Source organism: Silurus aristotelis, assembly GCF_946808225.1.
Source record: "Silurus aristotelis genome assembly, chromosome: 26".
Taxonomy (NCBI): Eukaryota; Metazoa; Chordata; class Actinopteri; order Siluriformes; family Siluridae; genus Silurus; species Silurus aristotelis.
The window spans coordinates 7408227-7427621 of record NC_139599.1 but is presented as its reverse complement, the minus strand read 5'-3'; the positions used below and the strand labels follow the sequence as shown (position 1 = coordinate 7427621).

Sequence of the window (19395 nt, the reverse complement as noted above, 5' to 3'; positions counted from 1 at the left end):
TCATCTAACATGGGGCCCTGATCAAGGCCCTTAAACATTCCACTGCTCAATTCTATTAATAAGACAAATTTATCTTTGGATAAGCGCGTCTGCCAAATGACGTAAGAGTATATATATTCATATTGTATAAATAGTTTATTTAGAAAGTCTGTGTAAATGTAATATTTAATTTGATGTAAAACCCGGGCCGCAGCGGTGAGAGCGCCGCATCCTAACCACTAGACCACCAGGGAACCTATTTCATTTGATGTAAAATACTGTGTAAACCTTTTGTCACAAAAGCTGACTGCAACGCAACTGTGCAACATCTTAAATGTTAAACAGTTTAACCCGTCGTTGCCAAGCCACAAATGGGTGACAGATACATGACTTAAGTTATATTGCAAAATCAACTTTAATTCACTGATGTGATAAGGTAACTTATAATGATGACCTCTGTTTGTTTCAACTATTAAATACTGTCTAGTTTAGCCAGAGGAGGATGAGGTTCCTTTTTGATTCAGGTTCCTCTTAGGGTTTCTTCCTCATACAATTTTAGGGAGCTTTTTCTTGGCAGTCTCACCACTGGCTTGTTTATTAGGGCTAAACTTACAGGGACTAATTTATCAAGGTAAACTTTATATTTGCAATCTATTTAACTATGTGATGCTGCTTTGGGACATTGTGCTACAGTATAGAAGCAAAAGTAAACTAAGTTGGGAAGTGGTAGCTCAGTGGTTATGGCTTTGACTTACTAAACGGAAAGTTGGGGGGTCATGCCCCAGTATTGCCAAGCTGCCACTCTTGGGCCCTTGAGCAAGGCTTTTAGCCCTCTGTGCTTCAGGGGCAGTGTTGCATGGCTGACCCTGCTGTATCATGGCTGACCCTGATCGCTGGTATATGCAAAGGAAGAATTTGACTGTCCTGTAATGTACATGAGACAAGTGAAAAGCCCCTTTACCCTTTGAATTGAAATTAAGGTGGGTGGACTTTTTGCTACCACAAATTACCTCATTTTGTCCATTTTGAGAAAAAGTCACTGCACATAAATATAGATATTGCCTCTATTTAATTGCAACATATTACTATCCAAGAGGGAGTGGGCATGTAAATTTTAATGTAAAATCATGTAAATTATCATGTAAAATCATGTAAATGATACACTTTGGCTTCCATGGCCATGCGATCTCAACTGAGTTAAACACCAGTGGGAGATTTTACACCCACGTGTAAGCATTAACTCAGAGATAAATTTGGGAAAAATGGTGTCGATCAAAAGGAGTTTATTGTATTTCTAGGCGTGATAATGCATCAGTATTCATGGCCACTGGCACTTCTTTACATACAGCCTTTCTGAAACAAGATAAATCAATGTATTGATTTATGGGATTGAGGATATTTTTTTAACAACGTTAAATCATCCCCAGGGTCTGCATCCGACCTTTAAGGGTTAAAACTAAGGCTGTCAATGGATTAAAATATTTAATCGCGATTATTTGCCGGATTGTCACACTTTTTAAAAAATCTGTTCTAAATGTACTTTAAAATAATACTTTAATCAACGTTGGCATGGACATGTGGATCCTTTACGCAAATGAATGTTTATTAGTTGTGAAACTGTACTCAGCATAGAGCATGAAGGATTGAATCATAGTGGATTTTCGTGCTTGATTTGAGACTTGGCACATCAGTAAAACAAATGTTTGATGATTAAAAAATTATTATAATCTTTTTTACTTTTATATCTAAATAAAGACAGGACTTTGTGAATAAATGTTTAAATTTGGCATTTTTTTTATTTATTAATGAATATGCTGCATTATTAAAATTTGTGCCATCAAAATGTTGTTGTTTTTGTCACTCGTCTATACGTCACACTTTTTAATGTCATTTAATCTTAAGAACAAAGTATTAGTTTTTTCTTCAGAGCCATGGTGCAGCATGAGATTTCATAGAGTTCACATACACAAGAGCATGAGAGAGACAATATATTTATAGAGTACAATAAAACAGCGATGCGTGGAAAGCTATTGCACAGTGGAGGGTTCAGTGCAGCAGCAAAAACAAGGTAGAACGGATGCTAGCTAACACCAATTTATGTTACAGCTAGGAGCGCTGGAACACAGTGCAAGTAAAGGAACCCACCAGATTTTTCCAAGGACCCTCGACGCACCACCAGCTGACTCTACTATACCAAATTTAGCAACCTATTCATTCATTTTCATGCACCATTGCTAAGCAGATTCGCTCTATGCACTGCCTTTCTTTTGAAATCACCAAGTACAGAGCTACGGAGGTAGTAATTACGAGACGCTATTTTTTCCTCCGAGGGTATAATGCACTCATAATGACTTGACAGCTAATCAAAGTTGGTAGGGTATTCTCTTCTGCGAAATGCACACAGTCAGAACATACAACTAAAGGAAAGGGGGAACCGCTTATTTAACTGTCATGATAGCACAAACCCTTCCACAGACAGAGGATAAATAGAAAAGGTTTATTTATTTCACCAGCGTTTGATTGAAGAACACTTTGTAATGCAAGCTTTAGTACGGAAACTCAAAAGCTAACAAACAGCAGTATTCATAATCAATGCCTTTTGGAAGGATTTTTTTGTAAATATTTAAATTAAGCCATTGGAGGAAAATTGTATATCATTATATCAATCTAAAAAGCAAACTTGCTTATAAAGACAATAATAAAAGACAATCTAGCTGTACTTTTATTATTATACAAATAAAACTAATTAAATCTTGCTTCATTTTACATAAAATGGGACTATATTGAGATAAATCGCAATGAATGCTGCTTGTGATTATGGCATTTATTTGAAATCACTGTCAGTTTGTAGCTGTAATTTGTCTTAAAATTTCCATATGAATTCTAAATAATTTTTTTATTTAAGTGCTCAAGTACTAAGTTGTGTAACATCACCTGACCTTGCGACTCAATCAAGGTTATGAAATTGAGGCAATGACTCCTCTACGTCCCTCCGTTTGTGCCGTTTTTCCATTTTTTTCCTATAATATTATGGTTCCATAATGCCTTATTGATATTGAGTCAGCAGAGAAGAAATAATGAGATACTATGAATTGCCCTTGGAGATCTTTCATAGTAATCCACAAATAGTTCCATTTTATATACCAAATATAAAATGGCACCATGGCACAAACCTTTGCCACAAAAGTAAACCAAATGCATGCTGGTCAGGAGCCATGTATAAGCCAATCAGAGGAGAGTGAAAACACGAGCAAGAGAGATGAGTCCAGGGTTTTACTATGTAGAATTTATGGAATTTAAGGCCAATCATGTGGAGCCATCAGCAGCAGCTAGTGGTTTCTGATGGAAGAGAACTGTATACTCCATCTACTGTATAGTTGGAGGATGCAGACAAAGGTGGTGGGCTTGCTATATCTGAGGCAATCTCACACCTACTTCAATGTAGATCCAATCCAACCTGTTGTTTAGAAACCGTCATACATACTGTAGTCACATGACTCAAAGCTGTTCTGTTGTTATTCTATTCATGCACTGCATAATTGGAACTGAACGAACAAAGCAGAGTGTTTTTTCATCTATTTAAAAGTAACTATTTCTAATTCAAAGCGACTTGCTGCATGGTGTTTGAAATGTCCCCCTATTCATTCATTAGACAACCCTAATCTCTCGCACAGGTGCCACAAATTGCTCGGTAATGAACAGAGATGTGTTCCAAAACGCCCGTCATTGTACGAGTTGTGTTCCCTGTGCACACGGTGCACTACTTCTTCTTTCTACCACAGGAGAATAGACACAGGTGCAGTTATTCTTTAATCAGCTTGTTTCATTTCAATGAGATGCTAATTAGACATTGTTGAAATGTGTGGAACTGATGTTTACAGCTTTGTGCACACGACATATACAGGGTTGCTGTAGTTCTATGCGCTTGATTGTACTAGTGATCTGTTACAGCTATGTCAGATCTCAGGTTTGTTTAGTGAAAGTGAACAATCGAAGTGTACAGCTGAGCAGTCAAGGGGAGAGGGGACTTGTCCTAGAGGTATACATGTCCCATCTCCCCTTAGGCTGCTTTATGTTAGGCTTGTTTATATATATATATATATATATATATATATGATGTTATTATTTAGTATTTAGCACTTAATAATGGTGCCTTAACATCTAAAAGAGGAAAACAGTATCTTAACTTGGTACTTTACCTTTGAGAATAGCGAATGCTGGCATGATGTTGTTGTTCGGAGCAGGAGAATTATTGTTAGGAAGGAGAATCTCCACTTCGATAAAATAGTGTATACGATACTGTTCAGTAATGGCTACTGTGCTGTAGTTTTAATGAAACAAAGACACAGTGATAAACAGCACTAAGACGGTGCTATCACAATGAATTCAAGACGCTAACTAAAGTTTCGGAGCTGGGCAAGGGTTGCGTGACGAAAGAACCAATGTCCCCTAAAAATGTAGGCCGCGAGTTTCGAATGATTCGTATCCTGAATTTGTACGCCCCAAACCATGATGCTTCCACCCCCAAACTTAACTGTTGGTATAGTGTTCTTGGGGTGGTGGGCAGTGTCATTTCGTCTCCAAACATGGTGTGTAGAATGACTGACAAAAAGTTCAATTTTGCTTTCATCTGACCATACTATAGTCTCCCAATAATCCACAGGCTTCTCCGAATGCTCTTTCGAAAACTTTAACCGAGCCTCAACATGCTTTTTGTTCAGCAATGGAGTCTTGGTAGGTAAGCGTGGTAAGCGTGCATGGATGCCATGGCAGTTCAGTGCATTGCTTATAGTTTTCTTTGAAACAACAGTACCTGCTGATGCAAGGTCTTCCTGAAGTTCTGTCCGAGTGGTTCTTGGCTCTTGGTGAACTCTCCTGATTTTTCTTTGGACTCCTCTGACAGGGATCTTACGTGGAGCACCTAATTGTGGCCGGTTTATGGTGAACTAATGCTCTTTCCATTTCCGGATAATGGCCCCCACAGTACTCACAGGAACATTCAGCATTCTGGAAATGCGCCTATAACCATTCCAATCAAAATGCTTTTCAACGATAAGATTACGACAATCTTCCGAGAGTTATTTGCTTTTACCCATCATGAAGTCTTGCCTGTGTGCCTCCTGGGTAATGAGAAGCCTTTATAGGCCATTAATTAGGACTAAAGCAGCTGATATCAATTAATACTGATAGGGGGCAGGGTTTCTCTCTCAGTACTGACAGATTTCAGGTGGTGATCTGGCTTTCTATGCCATTTTGCACCTTGTGATCTTCATGTGTTTAATTCTTATTCCCTGTGTCATTTCACTTTATTTATTATGACTCAACTTGTATACTTAAAGGTTCTGATTTCTTTGTATGAATTCAATTTATGGCTTGATGGCTACATCTGGTGGAAATTTTGTGTCAATAGCCCATTTAGAAATCCCCTTACTGATAGAAATGCTGATGTGTCAAATACTTATTTTCCCCTGTGTGTGTGTGTGTGTGTGTGTGTGTGTGTGTGTGTGTGTGTGTGTGTGTGTGTGTGTGTGTGTGTGTGTGTGTGTGTGTGTGTGTGTGTGTGTGTGTGCATAGATATATATATAAAATTTTATTTTTTATTATACTGTAACTAAATACAGATAACGTTCCTCCCCTCCTCATGTAATAAAGATGTTCTTTAATCATCTGCGTATTACTTTACAGGATTTCTAGAAGTATATGAAAATCTGAAAACATTTGCTTCATTTTGAATATATTTAGTTATAATTAGTCTAACTCTTGGTAGAAAGGAAACACACTTTTTATATTTTCCAAATTTTGCGTCTAGTTAGGTTTTTCCTGTGTACTCTACACCCACTGGGGCTGCAGTGCCAGTTATTTTGATAGAGCCACATTTAGCACTTGGCACAAAGATTCAATAAAGTCTTCAATAACTACTGAAAGTCAATATGCTTGCCAGTATTATCACCCAGCTATCAGTTCAAATTTAATTGCCTAGAATGTAAAAATTAGATTGAAGATTTAAGAGTTTGTCATGTGCACAGGAAACATGAAAACACCATACAATTATTTATCTTCCCAGCAATTTATATCCCATGTCATATGTTATGACTGCAAATATTATGTGTGCCTTACAACTGTTGGGAATAAGTAAACAAACAAATATAACCTAAAAAATAATGATGGCTGCAAAATGGTCTCTAGCATAGAGTTACCCATGTTTCTTGTTTTGTTTAAATAGGTTAAGAATCAGGACCTAATCGTGTTTGTTAAAAAGGTTTTGGACTTGTACTGATTTGATGATCATTATTCAGTTGTCATTAAAAAAGGGAAAACAACTAGTGTGTACTGGTGTGTACTGATGTAATCCTGTGTAAATAATGTAATTGGCTTGCAAATTGATATTCCAAATTACTACCAGGCAGATCCCAGATTTTGTCTCACAGTTGGTCATATTGTGTTTGGAATCTCATAGCTGCTCCAGTGGTGTTCAAATATAGAAATTCTCATACTAAATGCTGACTTTTCTCGAACCTCTACAATCCATTTTCAACCAACATCATTGTGCCATATATAGAACTTAAATGTAAATGTGTGAAAGATGAAGTCCACCTTGAAATTATTCACCTTTCACTTCACAGCAGCTGTATAAACCCTGACTGTAGTTGCTAAAACTAAAGTGAGTTGTTCAACATTTATGTAATCTTTGGCGTTTTTTTCACTGGTAAAAATTTTTTCCCCCTCTGTCCTACTGCTTGGAAACACACCCTTGAAGTTCTGATTACTTTTCTAAAACTACGCTTAATTATTCATTGGTGAATTCTCATTTTTTTGCTCATGGATTTTCATAATCACTTCCAATCACTTAGCCGGATCCACTGCGAACCTGGAGTGCTCCATTAAGCCTGGATTTGGATGAGGGGGGATTGGCCTGAGTACAGAATATAAACGCTTTTTTGTTTGAGTAATATGGAGATTCAAGGAAGTTGGTTTGATTATGTCATCCACTTGAAAGTCACAGGGTGCCGTTTTCATAAATTGTGGCGATTGGTGGATTTGTTCAACTCCAGGGGTAAGGAAAGGAAAGTAAGTCCTGAAATGGAGAATATTTGAGGCATACTACAGTTTACTATTCTTTTTACATGTCTGTTATTCATCTGCCTCTCTCTCTCTCTTTTTCTGCTCTTCATCTCATTTGCTCTTCTTGTCTCTGTTCTTTTTTCCAGGCAATGAAAGTGGTATCTAAGAAGAAGCTGATGAAGCAGTGTGGATTTCCACGTAGGTTTTTTAAAATTATTTTCTGCATTACAATTTTTTCCAGAGGTGTACAAACCGTTTCTTGATAAGGGCTAAAATCTATATTAAAACTGAAGTTTTCATTGTTCCACTCATTTATAGTATCCCACAAAAGTGAGTACACCCCTCACATTTTAGCAACTATTTTAGTATCTTTTCTAAGGGACAACACTATAGAAAAAAAACTTGGATATATTTTAGAGTAGTCAATGTGCAGCTTGTATAGCAGTACACATTTACTGTCCTCTGAAACCAAATCAATGTACAGCCATTATTGTCAAAAGAACTGGTAACAACATTGAGTAACCTGTGTCCTCAAAACTGTGTCCAAAGTGTGAATATTGTGTGTAGCACCATCGTTATCCAGCACTGCTTTAATCCTCCTGGGCATGGTTGTTGCTGTGCTATAGTAATAAACTTGACTTGACTTGACTCTTCCACTCCTCCATAAAGACATCAAGGAGCTGCTGGATGTTAGACACATTACGCTTCTTCACCTTCTGCTTGAGGACACATAGGTGCTCAATAGGGTTCAGGTCTGGAAACCTACTTGGCCACTCCATCACTTTTTACCTTCAGCTTCCTCAGCAAGGCAGTTGTCATCTTAGGGGTGTGTTTGAAGTCGTTTTTATTGTTTGAAACTGCCATTTGGCCCAGTTTTTGAAGTGTGCATTATGTTCTGCTTCAGAATGTCACAGTACATGTTGAAATCCATGTTTCCCCCAATGAACCGCAGCTCCCCAGTACCAGCCTCACTCATGCAGCCCCAGACCATGATGGTACCACCACCATGCTTGACTGTAGGCAAGACACAGTTTCTTGTTTCTCCTCACCAGGGGGTCACCACACATGCTGGACACGTAAAGGACAGTAAATTTGTACTGACACACAAGTTGCACAACTACTCTAAAATATATATACAAGTTTTATTTCTATAGTATTGTCCCTTGCTAAGATTATACTAAAATGCTTGCTGAACTGTGGAGCTTTAAAAAGAAATATAATTAATCAATTAATTAAAACGCCTAAATGCTTTTAAAGTTCTGGTTAACTGAAACCTCTAGTACAATGAGAAACAATCCGATTTATTGTACAATAAGTTCAGTGCCTAATAGAGCTATTCACTGATTTCTAATGAGAGACATGAAGCTGGTCCTTTTTTTTTTCAAAAGTCTTTCCCAATGGCATTTTTTTCCCCTTTTCCCCTTTTCTTTACCTTTCTAATATATAACAAATCACAGGGTCACCACATTCCAACTTTGGCCCGATGGCTCTAGTTTGAGCATCTCTGATCTACAGTATAATATTTACTTACAGCAGGGCTGACTAATCGTCGAACGTATTTGAAATACATAAACCATTGTAATTATTAAACAGTTTATCTTCAACAGAAATTGTTTAGTAACTCATTTATGAGATTATATCATAAGTTGCTACTGTATGTGTAACCAGTCAGACTCTCCGATTTGTAGCGTGTGACGATTAAATGGCTAAATTGTGTTAATGTCAATTTTCATCTGAGTATAAATAGTAATATATATATAATTCACTTATACACAACTAACACATTGTATGCTACAAATTGGTGTCAAACTAAGTTTTGGTTAATCATGCCGGTGCTCTGTGGGCAGGTCGTCCTCCTCCTCGAGGCCCTAAAGCAGCTATAGGAGAGCAGCCAAAAGTGCTTGGGCCTCTCGAAAGAGTTTACCAGGAGATCGCCATCCTAAAAAAGCTAGATCATGTGAACATAGTCAAACTGGTGGAGGTAAGTCAAAATATTAAAACGAAACATTTTGGGAAGCAGTGATTGTCATAAAAAGGCAGCGATTAGTGCCTGAGGGTAAAGTGCTGAGAGAACGGAAGAAGATGCATCTTTGTGCAACCTTTTGGTTTTATGAGAATGAATAGAGGTCAGTGCATAAATTGAGTTTTGAGAGTGGAATGGAAAACTGTAGAAGGGAGTTCTCTCCTGTCTGAGTACCAAATCACCTGTAGTATAACTTGGAATCATTAAAGGGGTTAAAATAAAAGATAAAATGTATGTATCACTTGCTTTAGTACTAGCTAGTCATTGGTCATTCAATAATTTTTTTGTTTATGTTACAGTGTATTCAGGATGAATTCACAGCGCTTCACTTTTTCCACATTTTGTCCACATGCTCCAGCCTTATTCCAAAATGGATTATATTCATTATTTTTTCTCAGAATTCTACAAACAATACCCCATAATGACAACGTAAAACAAGTGTATTTTAATTAATTAATTAAAAAAATTACATGTACATAAGTATTCACAGCCATTGCTCAGCCTCAATTCTTTTTGAGTGTGATGCTACAAGCTTGGCACACCTATTCTTGGGCAGGTTCTCCCCATTCTTCTTCTCAAAGCAGAACTTCTCAAACTCCATCAGATTGGATGGGGAGCGTCGGTGCACGGCCATTTTCACATCTCTCCAGAGATGTTCAAGTCTGGGCTCTGACTGGGCCACTCAAGAACATTTACAGAGTTGTCTTGGAGCCACTTCTTTGTTATCTTGGCTGTGTGCTTACGGTTATTGTCCTGTTGGAAGATAAACCGTCGCCCCAGTCTGAGGTCCAGAGCACTATGGAGCAGGATTTTATCAAGGATGTCTCAGTTTTCCCTCAGACCTGACAAGTCTCTCAGTTTCTGCCGCTGAAAAACATCCCCACAGCATGATGCTGCCACCACCATGCTTCACTGTAGGAATGGTATTGGCCAGGTGATGAGCGTTGCCTGGTTTTCTCCAGACATGACGCTTGGCATTCAGGCCAAAGAGTTCAATATTTGTTTTTCATGGTCTGAGAGACCTTAAGGTGCCTTTTTCCAAGCTCCAGGCGGGCTGTCATGTGCCTTTTACTAGTTTATTGTTACCTTCAATGCTGCAGAAATTTTTCTCTACCCTTCCTCAGATCTGTGCCTCGATGCAATTCTGTCTCTAAGGTTTACAGATAATTCCTTGAACAATATGGCTTGGTTTGTGCTCTGACATGCACTGTTAACTGTAGGACCTTCTATAGACAGGTGTGTGCCTTTCCAAATCATGTCAAATTAGCTAAATTTACCACAGGTGTACTCCAATTAAGAAGTAGAAACATCTCAAGGATGATAAGTGGAAACAGGATGCATTTTTTTGTTTCATGGCAAAGACTGTGAGTTCTTATGTACACGTGATTTTATTTTATTTTTTTTTAAATTTGCAACGATTTCAAACAAACGTCTTTCACGTTGTCATTATAGGGAATTGTGTGTGAAATTTTGAGGATAATAACGAATTGAATCCCTTTTGGAACGAGGCTGTCACTTGTTGCACTGTAAATTGTCACGGATGCACTGTACTATTCCTCTATACATTTTATTCACCTTTCTGCATAAGGTGTGTAAAAAAAGAGATGATATACAAATTAGAAGATATTTGAAAAGATTCTTTCTTTTGGGACATGCCTTGTTTTTATATGTCTTCTTTTTACTTATGTCTTTCTTGTAAATGTTATCTAGTTTGTCGAGTTCTAGGTCATACTGAGTGTCTCTTCGACATTGATATGAACACCAGTGGAGAACAGCAGGCCTTCTGGGAGTTTCTGATCCACATACCATTTCTTTTTCAGGTTCTGGATGACCCAGCCGAGGACAATCTGCACATGGGTACGAATGATGTTATATGCTGTTATCATTCACATGACTTAAGTTCCCCACAACTCACAGGCATTTAAACTATATAAAAATGTCACTGAGTTGTTATATAGCTTATGGGTGCCGAAATTAGGTTTAAACGTCACTTTTTAACATCGGTTTCTGACATTTATTGTTTCCCGACTGATAGTATTTAGGCTTGAGTTACAGCAGAGCCATGAGCCATGCGTAACTTGTATAACAGAGATATCTGTAATCTAATAACTTTGTAAAACACCGCAGACAATATAGAATGATGGAGTCCATAGGCTGGTGATGTCACTAATAATAAGGGATGTGATTAGCTGCTGACGATGTGCAGCTGTCTTGTTTTGTAGTGAACATTCATGATTCTTTTACACCAGCTAATAAAAACTAAACTATAACACTTATACCACAGATTAGATACATATTCTTAATACTGATTGGTCATACGATTTTGATTCTTTTTCTGTAAAATTCTCACTGTAGATCTGACAGTAAGGCAAAGCATAGGATAATATCACACTGCTCGTTTTTTATGCTGTTGTTATTATATTAAGTCATTATCTCAGGGTACTATAGACACTGCATAATCTAAAAGTGGTAATAGGTTTAAAATAGCATGTTGCTCAAGGAAAAAAATAACCATATAATCATTGATATGGTGAAGAAAATTCAACACTGATGTAATGAGTCTCCAGTGCCAGTGTTATGTAACAGCTCATGATTTTGACTTTTGCACATCCTGGTTTCTTGGCAACATGATGAGCTGGTGAGGGAATCGCAGTTTATAGCCAATTAACACATTTGTATATTTGCTAGCAAATTGCTAGGAATGAACCCTGCTGAGGCAGTTGATTATACTACTATATATGTTCTGTCATCATTTATTCTTTCTTTGTAAGTACTTTTTATGTTTATTGGTTAACCAAAGATACTAATAAGCAAAACACAATACAAGCTGAGCAGTAGATGTTTGAAAGTCTTGTTTACCGGTTTAAGGTGGCTTTTAAGATCTAATGTCTTTAGTCACTAGGACATAATCATAAATCATAAATCACCATCCAGTCTTTATATATCACTCTTATAACTACAAACATTGAACAAACCAGCAAACTACTGGTTTTGAATAGGATTGGAGATTTCTTTGGGGGAAAAAATGGTTAAGCTAATTCTCTCTCTCTCTCTCTCTCTCTCTCTCTCTCTCTCTCTCTCTCTCTCTCTCTCTCTCTCTCTCTCTCTCTCTCTCTCTCTCTCTCTCTCTCTCTCTCTCTCTCTCTCTCTCTCTCTCTCTCTCTCCCTCCCTCCAGTGTTTGAGCTAATGCCGAAAGGGTGAGTAATCTGTACCTCCTTTTCTCCTGTAATAAGTCTTGGCTATTTTCTCTTTTTATCACTTCATTTCATTGTCATCTTTGGCGTATTTCTAAATATAATCTAAAGACATTTATGAGGCACTTCTTTCCTTTTTTTGATGCTTATTGGCATTGCCAACCTTTTACATATTTTCAATGCATGAGTCTGGAGTGATTAACAGTTCTGTAGGTGTTTTGAACTCTATAATATTAACTTATACACCTCAAAGTCCCGCCTCCTTCATTTCAACGTAAAAATTGGTGCCGATGCTCTCATCTCAATTGATTTATTGCAAGCTACGGTGCTGCATGTTTGACTTGGTGAAATTTAGACAGATATGAAGTCAGTCATTTTATTATATTTCATTAGGGACACTACAGAAAATGGTAAAATCTGCCAATGTTCTGAAAACAATACCCTGTTTATGTATTTTTGATCATCGTTGAAATTCAAAAGTTGAAGTTGAAGTTTATTTGTATAGCACTTTTTACAATGGACATTGTCTCAAAGCATCTTTAAAGAACTTAAGAATTAAATCGAATGATGTGTATTTATTCCTGATGAGCGAGTCTGGGGCGACTTTGTCAAGGAAAAACTCCCTTAGATGGTAAAAGGAAGAAACCTTGAGAGGAACCAGACTCAAAAGGGGATATCAAGAGTGTGATTATAAATCTTAAAACAGAGCAAAACAGGTAAAACCCCAGAGAGAGAGAACTACCATGAGCACCGGAGTGTGTGATTATGAGTAATGTCCTGTCTACAGTCTTATACAGTCAGATGATGATATGAAACCAGAAGCTACTGAGCAACTCATAAAATAGCTCAACATTTGAGATCATTGTAGATCCAACACCAGCTTCTCCACACCTTCTTCAGGTTAAGTCTGAAGAAGGTAATATTATAGGTAATATGATAAATAAATATTAATGTATGTTTGTGTCAGTCGTAATGAAGGGCTTGTCATAGAACCCTATAAACTACCATTAAGTACAGTACAGGAAGCTTAACCATTTTGAAGCATTTTAATGCCGTTCCTGTTTTGCCATATGTGAAATATAACTGCACTTTTGTCCAAGTTTCAGCTTTAAAGAGCAAGCATTATTCCAGTTTGCTGTAGGAGTCTATTTTTTTTTTCAAATATGACATTTTGTTGTAATTGAAAGCCAAATTTACCTGCCTAATCAGCTCCACTATGCCGCAAAGAGAGAGTGTATTATTCGATCCTGCTCGGTTTTGTTCATCACTTTTCCACAAAAAGGCCAAGATTTTTTTTTTTTTTTTTTTTTGCTTTACATAATTACAAAATGGTCCATTACCACCACAGTTAGCGAAATTATTTTGGCCTTTTGGCAGCACGAGGCGGTAGGATAGGAAGGGGATGGTAATGCATGTGAGGTGAGATTTGAGTCACTTTTTTTTTTCTTTGTTTGATTTTTTGTAATTCAGAAAAAGGTGGAAAAAAATTTGGACATTTTGGAGGCTTTTCATTGTATTTTTTATATGTATATTTATTTTAGGTCCACATTGAGTTACATGTAATGACGTATTTTTCCACTGTCGTGTCCTTGTTAAAGAAATATTATTTGACACAATGAAGGACATAAAACAAGTACTGTTTCTAAGGGATGAATTTTCAGTACTAAGACAAAACAAATTATATGTGCTATGCAGCGTAGATTTCAGTGTTTCCAATGTGCAGTTTGTAATTCATAAGCTCTTCATACATTTTAAAACTGTAAAAATGAAAATGATTAAAAGAATCTGCATTGTCATATAATCATGCTAGTTTCTTTATTACACACCGTTTCTGGCCCTGAAATTAGCCCCACCTGCAGAATGGAGTTAAGTGAGAGGCTTTTTAGTGTTTTTTTTTTTTTTTTATTAAAAACGCCTCTTAGAGACTCTTCAGCCTATAGAACCCTTTTGAACCCTCCTTCATGCTGTTCTCTCTTTATCTTTTACTGTTTTTTCAGCCCAGTGATGGAGGTGCCCACAGAGAACCCTTTAACTGAGGAGCAAGCACGTCTCTACTTCAGAGATATTGTCCTGGGCATCGAGTACTGTGAGTTACCATCTGGGAATTTCTGTGAGAGACAGTCTAATCAAAAACCTTACACAGTACACAGATCCGTCTGTAGTAAAAAAGAAGCTCTGAGAGCAGTTTTGCTGTAAGAGGAGCATCATTTTCGTTTCTTCTTGGATTGTGTTTGTGTTTACGCCGCACACTTCTGTTTAATAATAATAATCTTAAAACTGAATGCAAAGTGTAATATGAAATGTTCGAAATGCAACTCCCTCCCTAGTAAGAATATATTTATATGCATATGTATTAATATATTTTATATATAATTATATAACATTTATATAATTTTTATGTAGGCATCTTTCTTGGCTTGCTTGTATGGAAAATCTGTACAAAGTATTCAAGGGTTAGAAAAGACTCGTTCTCAAGGTGGCTCCCGGCCTTTCTTCGCTGTTCCATGGACACTTTTAGTCATCCATTTATGTAAAGGTTCCCATCTTCTGGAAATTGTAACTCGAGACGCTTTTCCATGCTTCTTGTTGCTTCGATGTCATGGTACATCAAGGTGTCCATTTAGCTAATAGGGAAAGAGGTTATTTAATAATAAGAAGATCTAATCTGACCTTTTAGTTTGAGGTCCAATAAATCTCTTCTCCACCAGTTGTAGCTGTGTGTCGCTGATGTTGCATCTAGAAGTCATTTTCTTTTCTTGTTTGGGAACAGTCACAGGCAGAGAATCCACAGGCATGATCTTACTGACATATTTGAGGCAGTGTGATCTCTCTCTTCTCCATTTAGGTCCATATGACACATTCTAAATGGCTTTTCTTTGAGTTCAGACTAGTTTGATCTCCCAGAGAGCTCTAATCTGTTAGAGGCAGCAGTTCTTCATTTAACTCACTAATGAGCAAATTGGAATTGTCTCAAAAAAAGCTGAAATAAAACTCACATTTAGATTGCATTGAATTATAATTTTTGATTTGAAGCGATTTTTTATTTTAAATTTTTTTGCTTGTGCTTGGTGACATGCATTGAAAAGCAAGGCAGTTTAAAGTGTAATAAGAATCAATATTTGGATATTAGGCATTGGATTTTGACAATGTATTTTAATACTGGTTTAATATTACATGTGTAACTGATTGACCCAAATGAATTTATTTATTATAGCAAATTAACAGATGAAACAAATCACTAGTGAATTTTATATTTAGAAAACCAAGTGCAGACTCTTAGTCAACAGTCAACAGACACACTAGAGGTGTAACGGAACACGAATTAGTACCGAAATTATTCGGTACAGGGCTTTCGGTTCGGTTCACACGTGTACAAAATGCAATCCCATTCACATGCGGAACATAGTTACAATTTGAGTTTCCTAAGGAACTTATCATGTGGCGGACCGCAAGTTTGTTTAGTCTCCGACTCGCAATTTTATCACATTTTTGTATTATTTTGTTTAATAGCTTAGAAAAAGCTTGTTTTTTATTGCTGTTTTGATTTGAGTCGTAAAACATCAGTAGGCTCTAAACTGAAAAAAACATTTAAACCTCTCCATGTTAGAAGACGCTTCAGGCTTTAGATTTGTGAAACTGTAACACCTGCAAGCCAACAGAAAAAGAATTGAGGCAGAATGTTTATAAATGGTGCAACCAGGCCCTCAGTTTTCCATGACTTCTTACTTTTAGTTACACAATACTGGATATTTATTTCGGCAAGTCATGTATCTGCTTCCAATCAAATTTAAAAGAGATTTGTTTTGCCTTCAATACATTGTTAGTGGGTCAACAGATTCTAGAATTGAAGTACTAAAATTAAAAGATTCTGATTGGCCAGGAGTAGATTGAGGTGTTTCTGAAGTTTTTAAAATAGTCTAACTTTAGAGCCAGTTCATGTGTTCCCTTGATACTATGAAAATCTAAACTGAAAAAAAATATAGCTGCCTCTACAAGTCTAGTTTCACCGTTGGAAGTCATTTCCAGCCAAGATGGGTTTTTGGTAAAATTCGATTGAAATGACGTTCCTGTGATGTGCTTAGAACTTGATAGAAACTAGACCTGAGTTGCTGTAGGCTTAATCCAGTATGCAGGAGCTGCATTGCATCATTATTGTGTTTCTCAGCATGTGTGCATTATGATAACCTTAAAACTCGGAGATGGCTACAGGCTGCCTGTTTGACTCAATTACTTGACTTTTCCCATCTTCCCTCTCTGTGGGAGGTTTATGCTTCTCCTGGCTTGGATTGCACAATGCTCTCATTACTCTCGGCTCCGAGATCAGCTGCTCCTGCCTGCTATTTGCATGAAGCTGCTATTCAAAGCCCAGCTCTCTTCGTCTGTACTGTGTTTAAAAATGTGCATTCATGTCCCACACGTGCATGTAGTAGACTGATACAAGCCTCCTGCTGCTCATAAATACCGGAAACTCGTTTCAAATTTCTATTGATGTAAGAGATTGAGATCTGTTTCATGACTTGATCTTCTCTCACGCCCCAGCTCTCCACGTGCAATTTCTCATGACTGCTTTTTAGGGCAGCAGCGTGAGTGTGTTGGAGGGATCTGCCTTTAATGAAGCCCAAAAAACCGATGTGATACGGTCTATCTGTTTCCATTAGCTCTGTGTGACGCACCCCAGGGAATAAAGTGAACGTAGAGCGAACGGATAGCGCTGTGTGTTTTCTTCGTCTTAACCGTGGTCTGTTATCAGCGCAATAGGATTCCGTTTTTATATTTGTTTGTTGTCGTTGGTTTTTTTTTTATTCTATATTCTTTCATAATACATGTTCCAGTCAGAAGTTTTTGTTTGAAGCTAATAAAGAAATGGCTTTACTGGGCAGTATTTATTCTGTTTTTAATTGCCATTGTTATTTTCCCTCGTAATCCTCCTGTTTTCCATTGTCTAGTTATTTTCAGTTGTGGGTGTGAAGGTGTTAGTAGTGTGTCATCAGAATCATTAGGTTGTTCTAAGTGCTGCTAATGCCATTTTTGTAAAAGACCTGTGAAAAATGGTTTCAGTTATATGTTTATGTAACATGTACAGCAATTAATGTGAAGCCAGGAAAGGAAGAAAGCTTGTATGAATATTGATATATACTGGAGACTCCTTTTAGAGTGCTAAATAAAATGTCTCTCACAGAAAGATTCAACACAACAGCAATTACATGACTTTACTAGTATATAAAATACAAGCCAGATGTTTCTGCTTGATGTATTGATGTTTAACCAAATCAGCGACCATCACTATTGACCTTTTGCTGAAGGACACTCGATCGATCTGCCATCAGCTTATTTTCAGTTGCGCACTTCGAAGAGGACTTCATTACTCACCCAATCAGCTCTACAGAATGCTCCTGTGAATGGCCTGTTGACCCCAATTGATCTTTCTAATGACCCTCAGAATCACAAAACATTCCCCTTATTACAAAACCTGCCTTTTTGCATTTATGCAACAATTTGCAGCATCAATTTGTGACAATATTAAAATGGTTCTTTATCTAATTGCATCTCTATTGCATTACAATCAAATCTATAATAAGTGTCTGTTGTCTCTGGTTTTCCTCCTTCACCCTCAGTGCACTATCAGAAGATCGTCCACCGGGATATCAAGCCGTCAAATCTGTTGCTTGGAGATGACGGCCACGTGAAGATCGCTGATTTCGGTGTTAGTAACCAGTTCGAGGGTAACGATGCCATGCTCTCCAGCACAGCAGGGACGCCGGCTTTCATGGCCCCCGAGACTCTGTCTGACAACCGCAAGAGCTTCAGTGGAAAGGTAAACACCACGGCGGTGTACTAACGTTCCTATTATAGCAAAACACTGCCGTCCACTAGCAGGATAACAAACAAACTGTATTTTTGGTGTCTAATACATTATTTATAAAATGGCAGTTTGGACACTTTTTTTGTAGACCTATTTCTACAAAATATTATTTTATATTTTATGACCAGTTTTTTAGCTTAAGTTTTCTTTTTTTATATATATATATATTTTTTATATTTGGAGCCCTTATGCGATTAAGATGAAGTAGACTTTTAGCTTAAATTCGAAGATTTACTTGCATTAGAATGATGAGGAGAGAAGAATAGGGAAGAAAAAGACTCATGATTCAAAGTATACCACATTTCTTTGTCAAACATGGAAGCAGTGTAATGGCATGGGCATGGGCCAGTAGAACTGAGTCACTGGTGTTTATTGATGATGTAAATGCTGATAGAAGGAGCAGGATACAGGGTTTCAGCCTTCAGCGTTTTCTTAACAAGTTTTACATTTGCTGTTCTATGTCTTAAAGAAATGTGTCCATGTAACGCTACCTCTAATGCTCGTTGAAATGCTCCTGAAGCACTAGAATTTTGTTGTTGTTGTTGTTGTTTCCTTGGTGTTTTAGTTTTTTCTTTCGCTAGTCCAAACGTAATGCGCTATATTACGACTACAAAATGAGACAACGTGCAACGGCCAATTTCTGTTACTGGCTTGAAAGTTTCATGAAATGTACAACTTTTTTTTTCCAGCTAAGTGCAATTTTAGTAGTGAGACTTGTCTTGAAAAGAATGACTTTAGGGCTTGGTTAAGGCCAGTTGTTGACTACGTGTTTGTGTGGGTGTTTTTCGTGATATATGTCTTAAATTTCATTCTTAACAGTCTAAAAAAGGTCTTCAAATGTCTTACATTTGACTTGGTGAAACCCACAGAAACCTTGAGGATAAATTCTGATGTGTATAGAACTATACTTTTTGCTAGGATTTAGCCAAATTGTGCAAACTGTTAGGTTGGTGCTCCACAGTATAGATGAATAATGACATAATCAGACCACAAAAGCAGCCCAGAAGATTATTTTATTTCATTTATTCATGTTTATGGCAAAGAAATTAATGTTAAAAATGGGCAATTGACCTGAACGTAGTTAAGCACTTACTGACAAAAAAAACCTGAAAGCACAAAGACCCACAAACAAGAGATGCCCTGGCATCCCAAGCATCTCAAAAAAGAGTATTGTAATACCCACTGACGACAAAAGGATTTGCTGCACAATCTTACAAATTATACTTTTATATAATTTATACTTTAAATATAATATTATTTTACACCTGAAAAT

General features: G+C 37.2%; 1 protein-coding gene across 6 annotated transcripts in view; it reads left to right on the top strand.

Annotated features, from left to right (window-relative positions):
- Window positions 1–19395, top strand: part of camkk1a (calcium/calmodulin-dependent protein kinase kinase 1, alpha a) — a 117660-nt gene that overhangs the window by 68497 nt on the left and 29768 nt on the right. For all 6 annotated transcript variants that reach the window (XM_083531918.1, XM_083531916.1, XM_083531915.1 and 3 more), the window contains 6 exons: window positions 7188–7239; window positions 8889–9022; window positions 10885–10921; window positions 12241–12262; window positions 14257–14345; window positions 17875–18074. In XM_083531918.1, the coding sequence (XP_083388044.1) occupies window positions 7188–7239; window positions 8889–9022; window positions 10885–10921; window positions 12241–12262; window positions 14257–14345; window positions 17875–18074 (534 nt within the window). The remainder of the gene's footprint in view (window positions 1–7187; window positions 7240–8888; window positions 9023–10884; window positions 10922–12240; window positions 12263–14256; window positions 14346–17874; window positions 18075–19395) is intronic.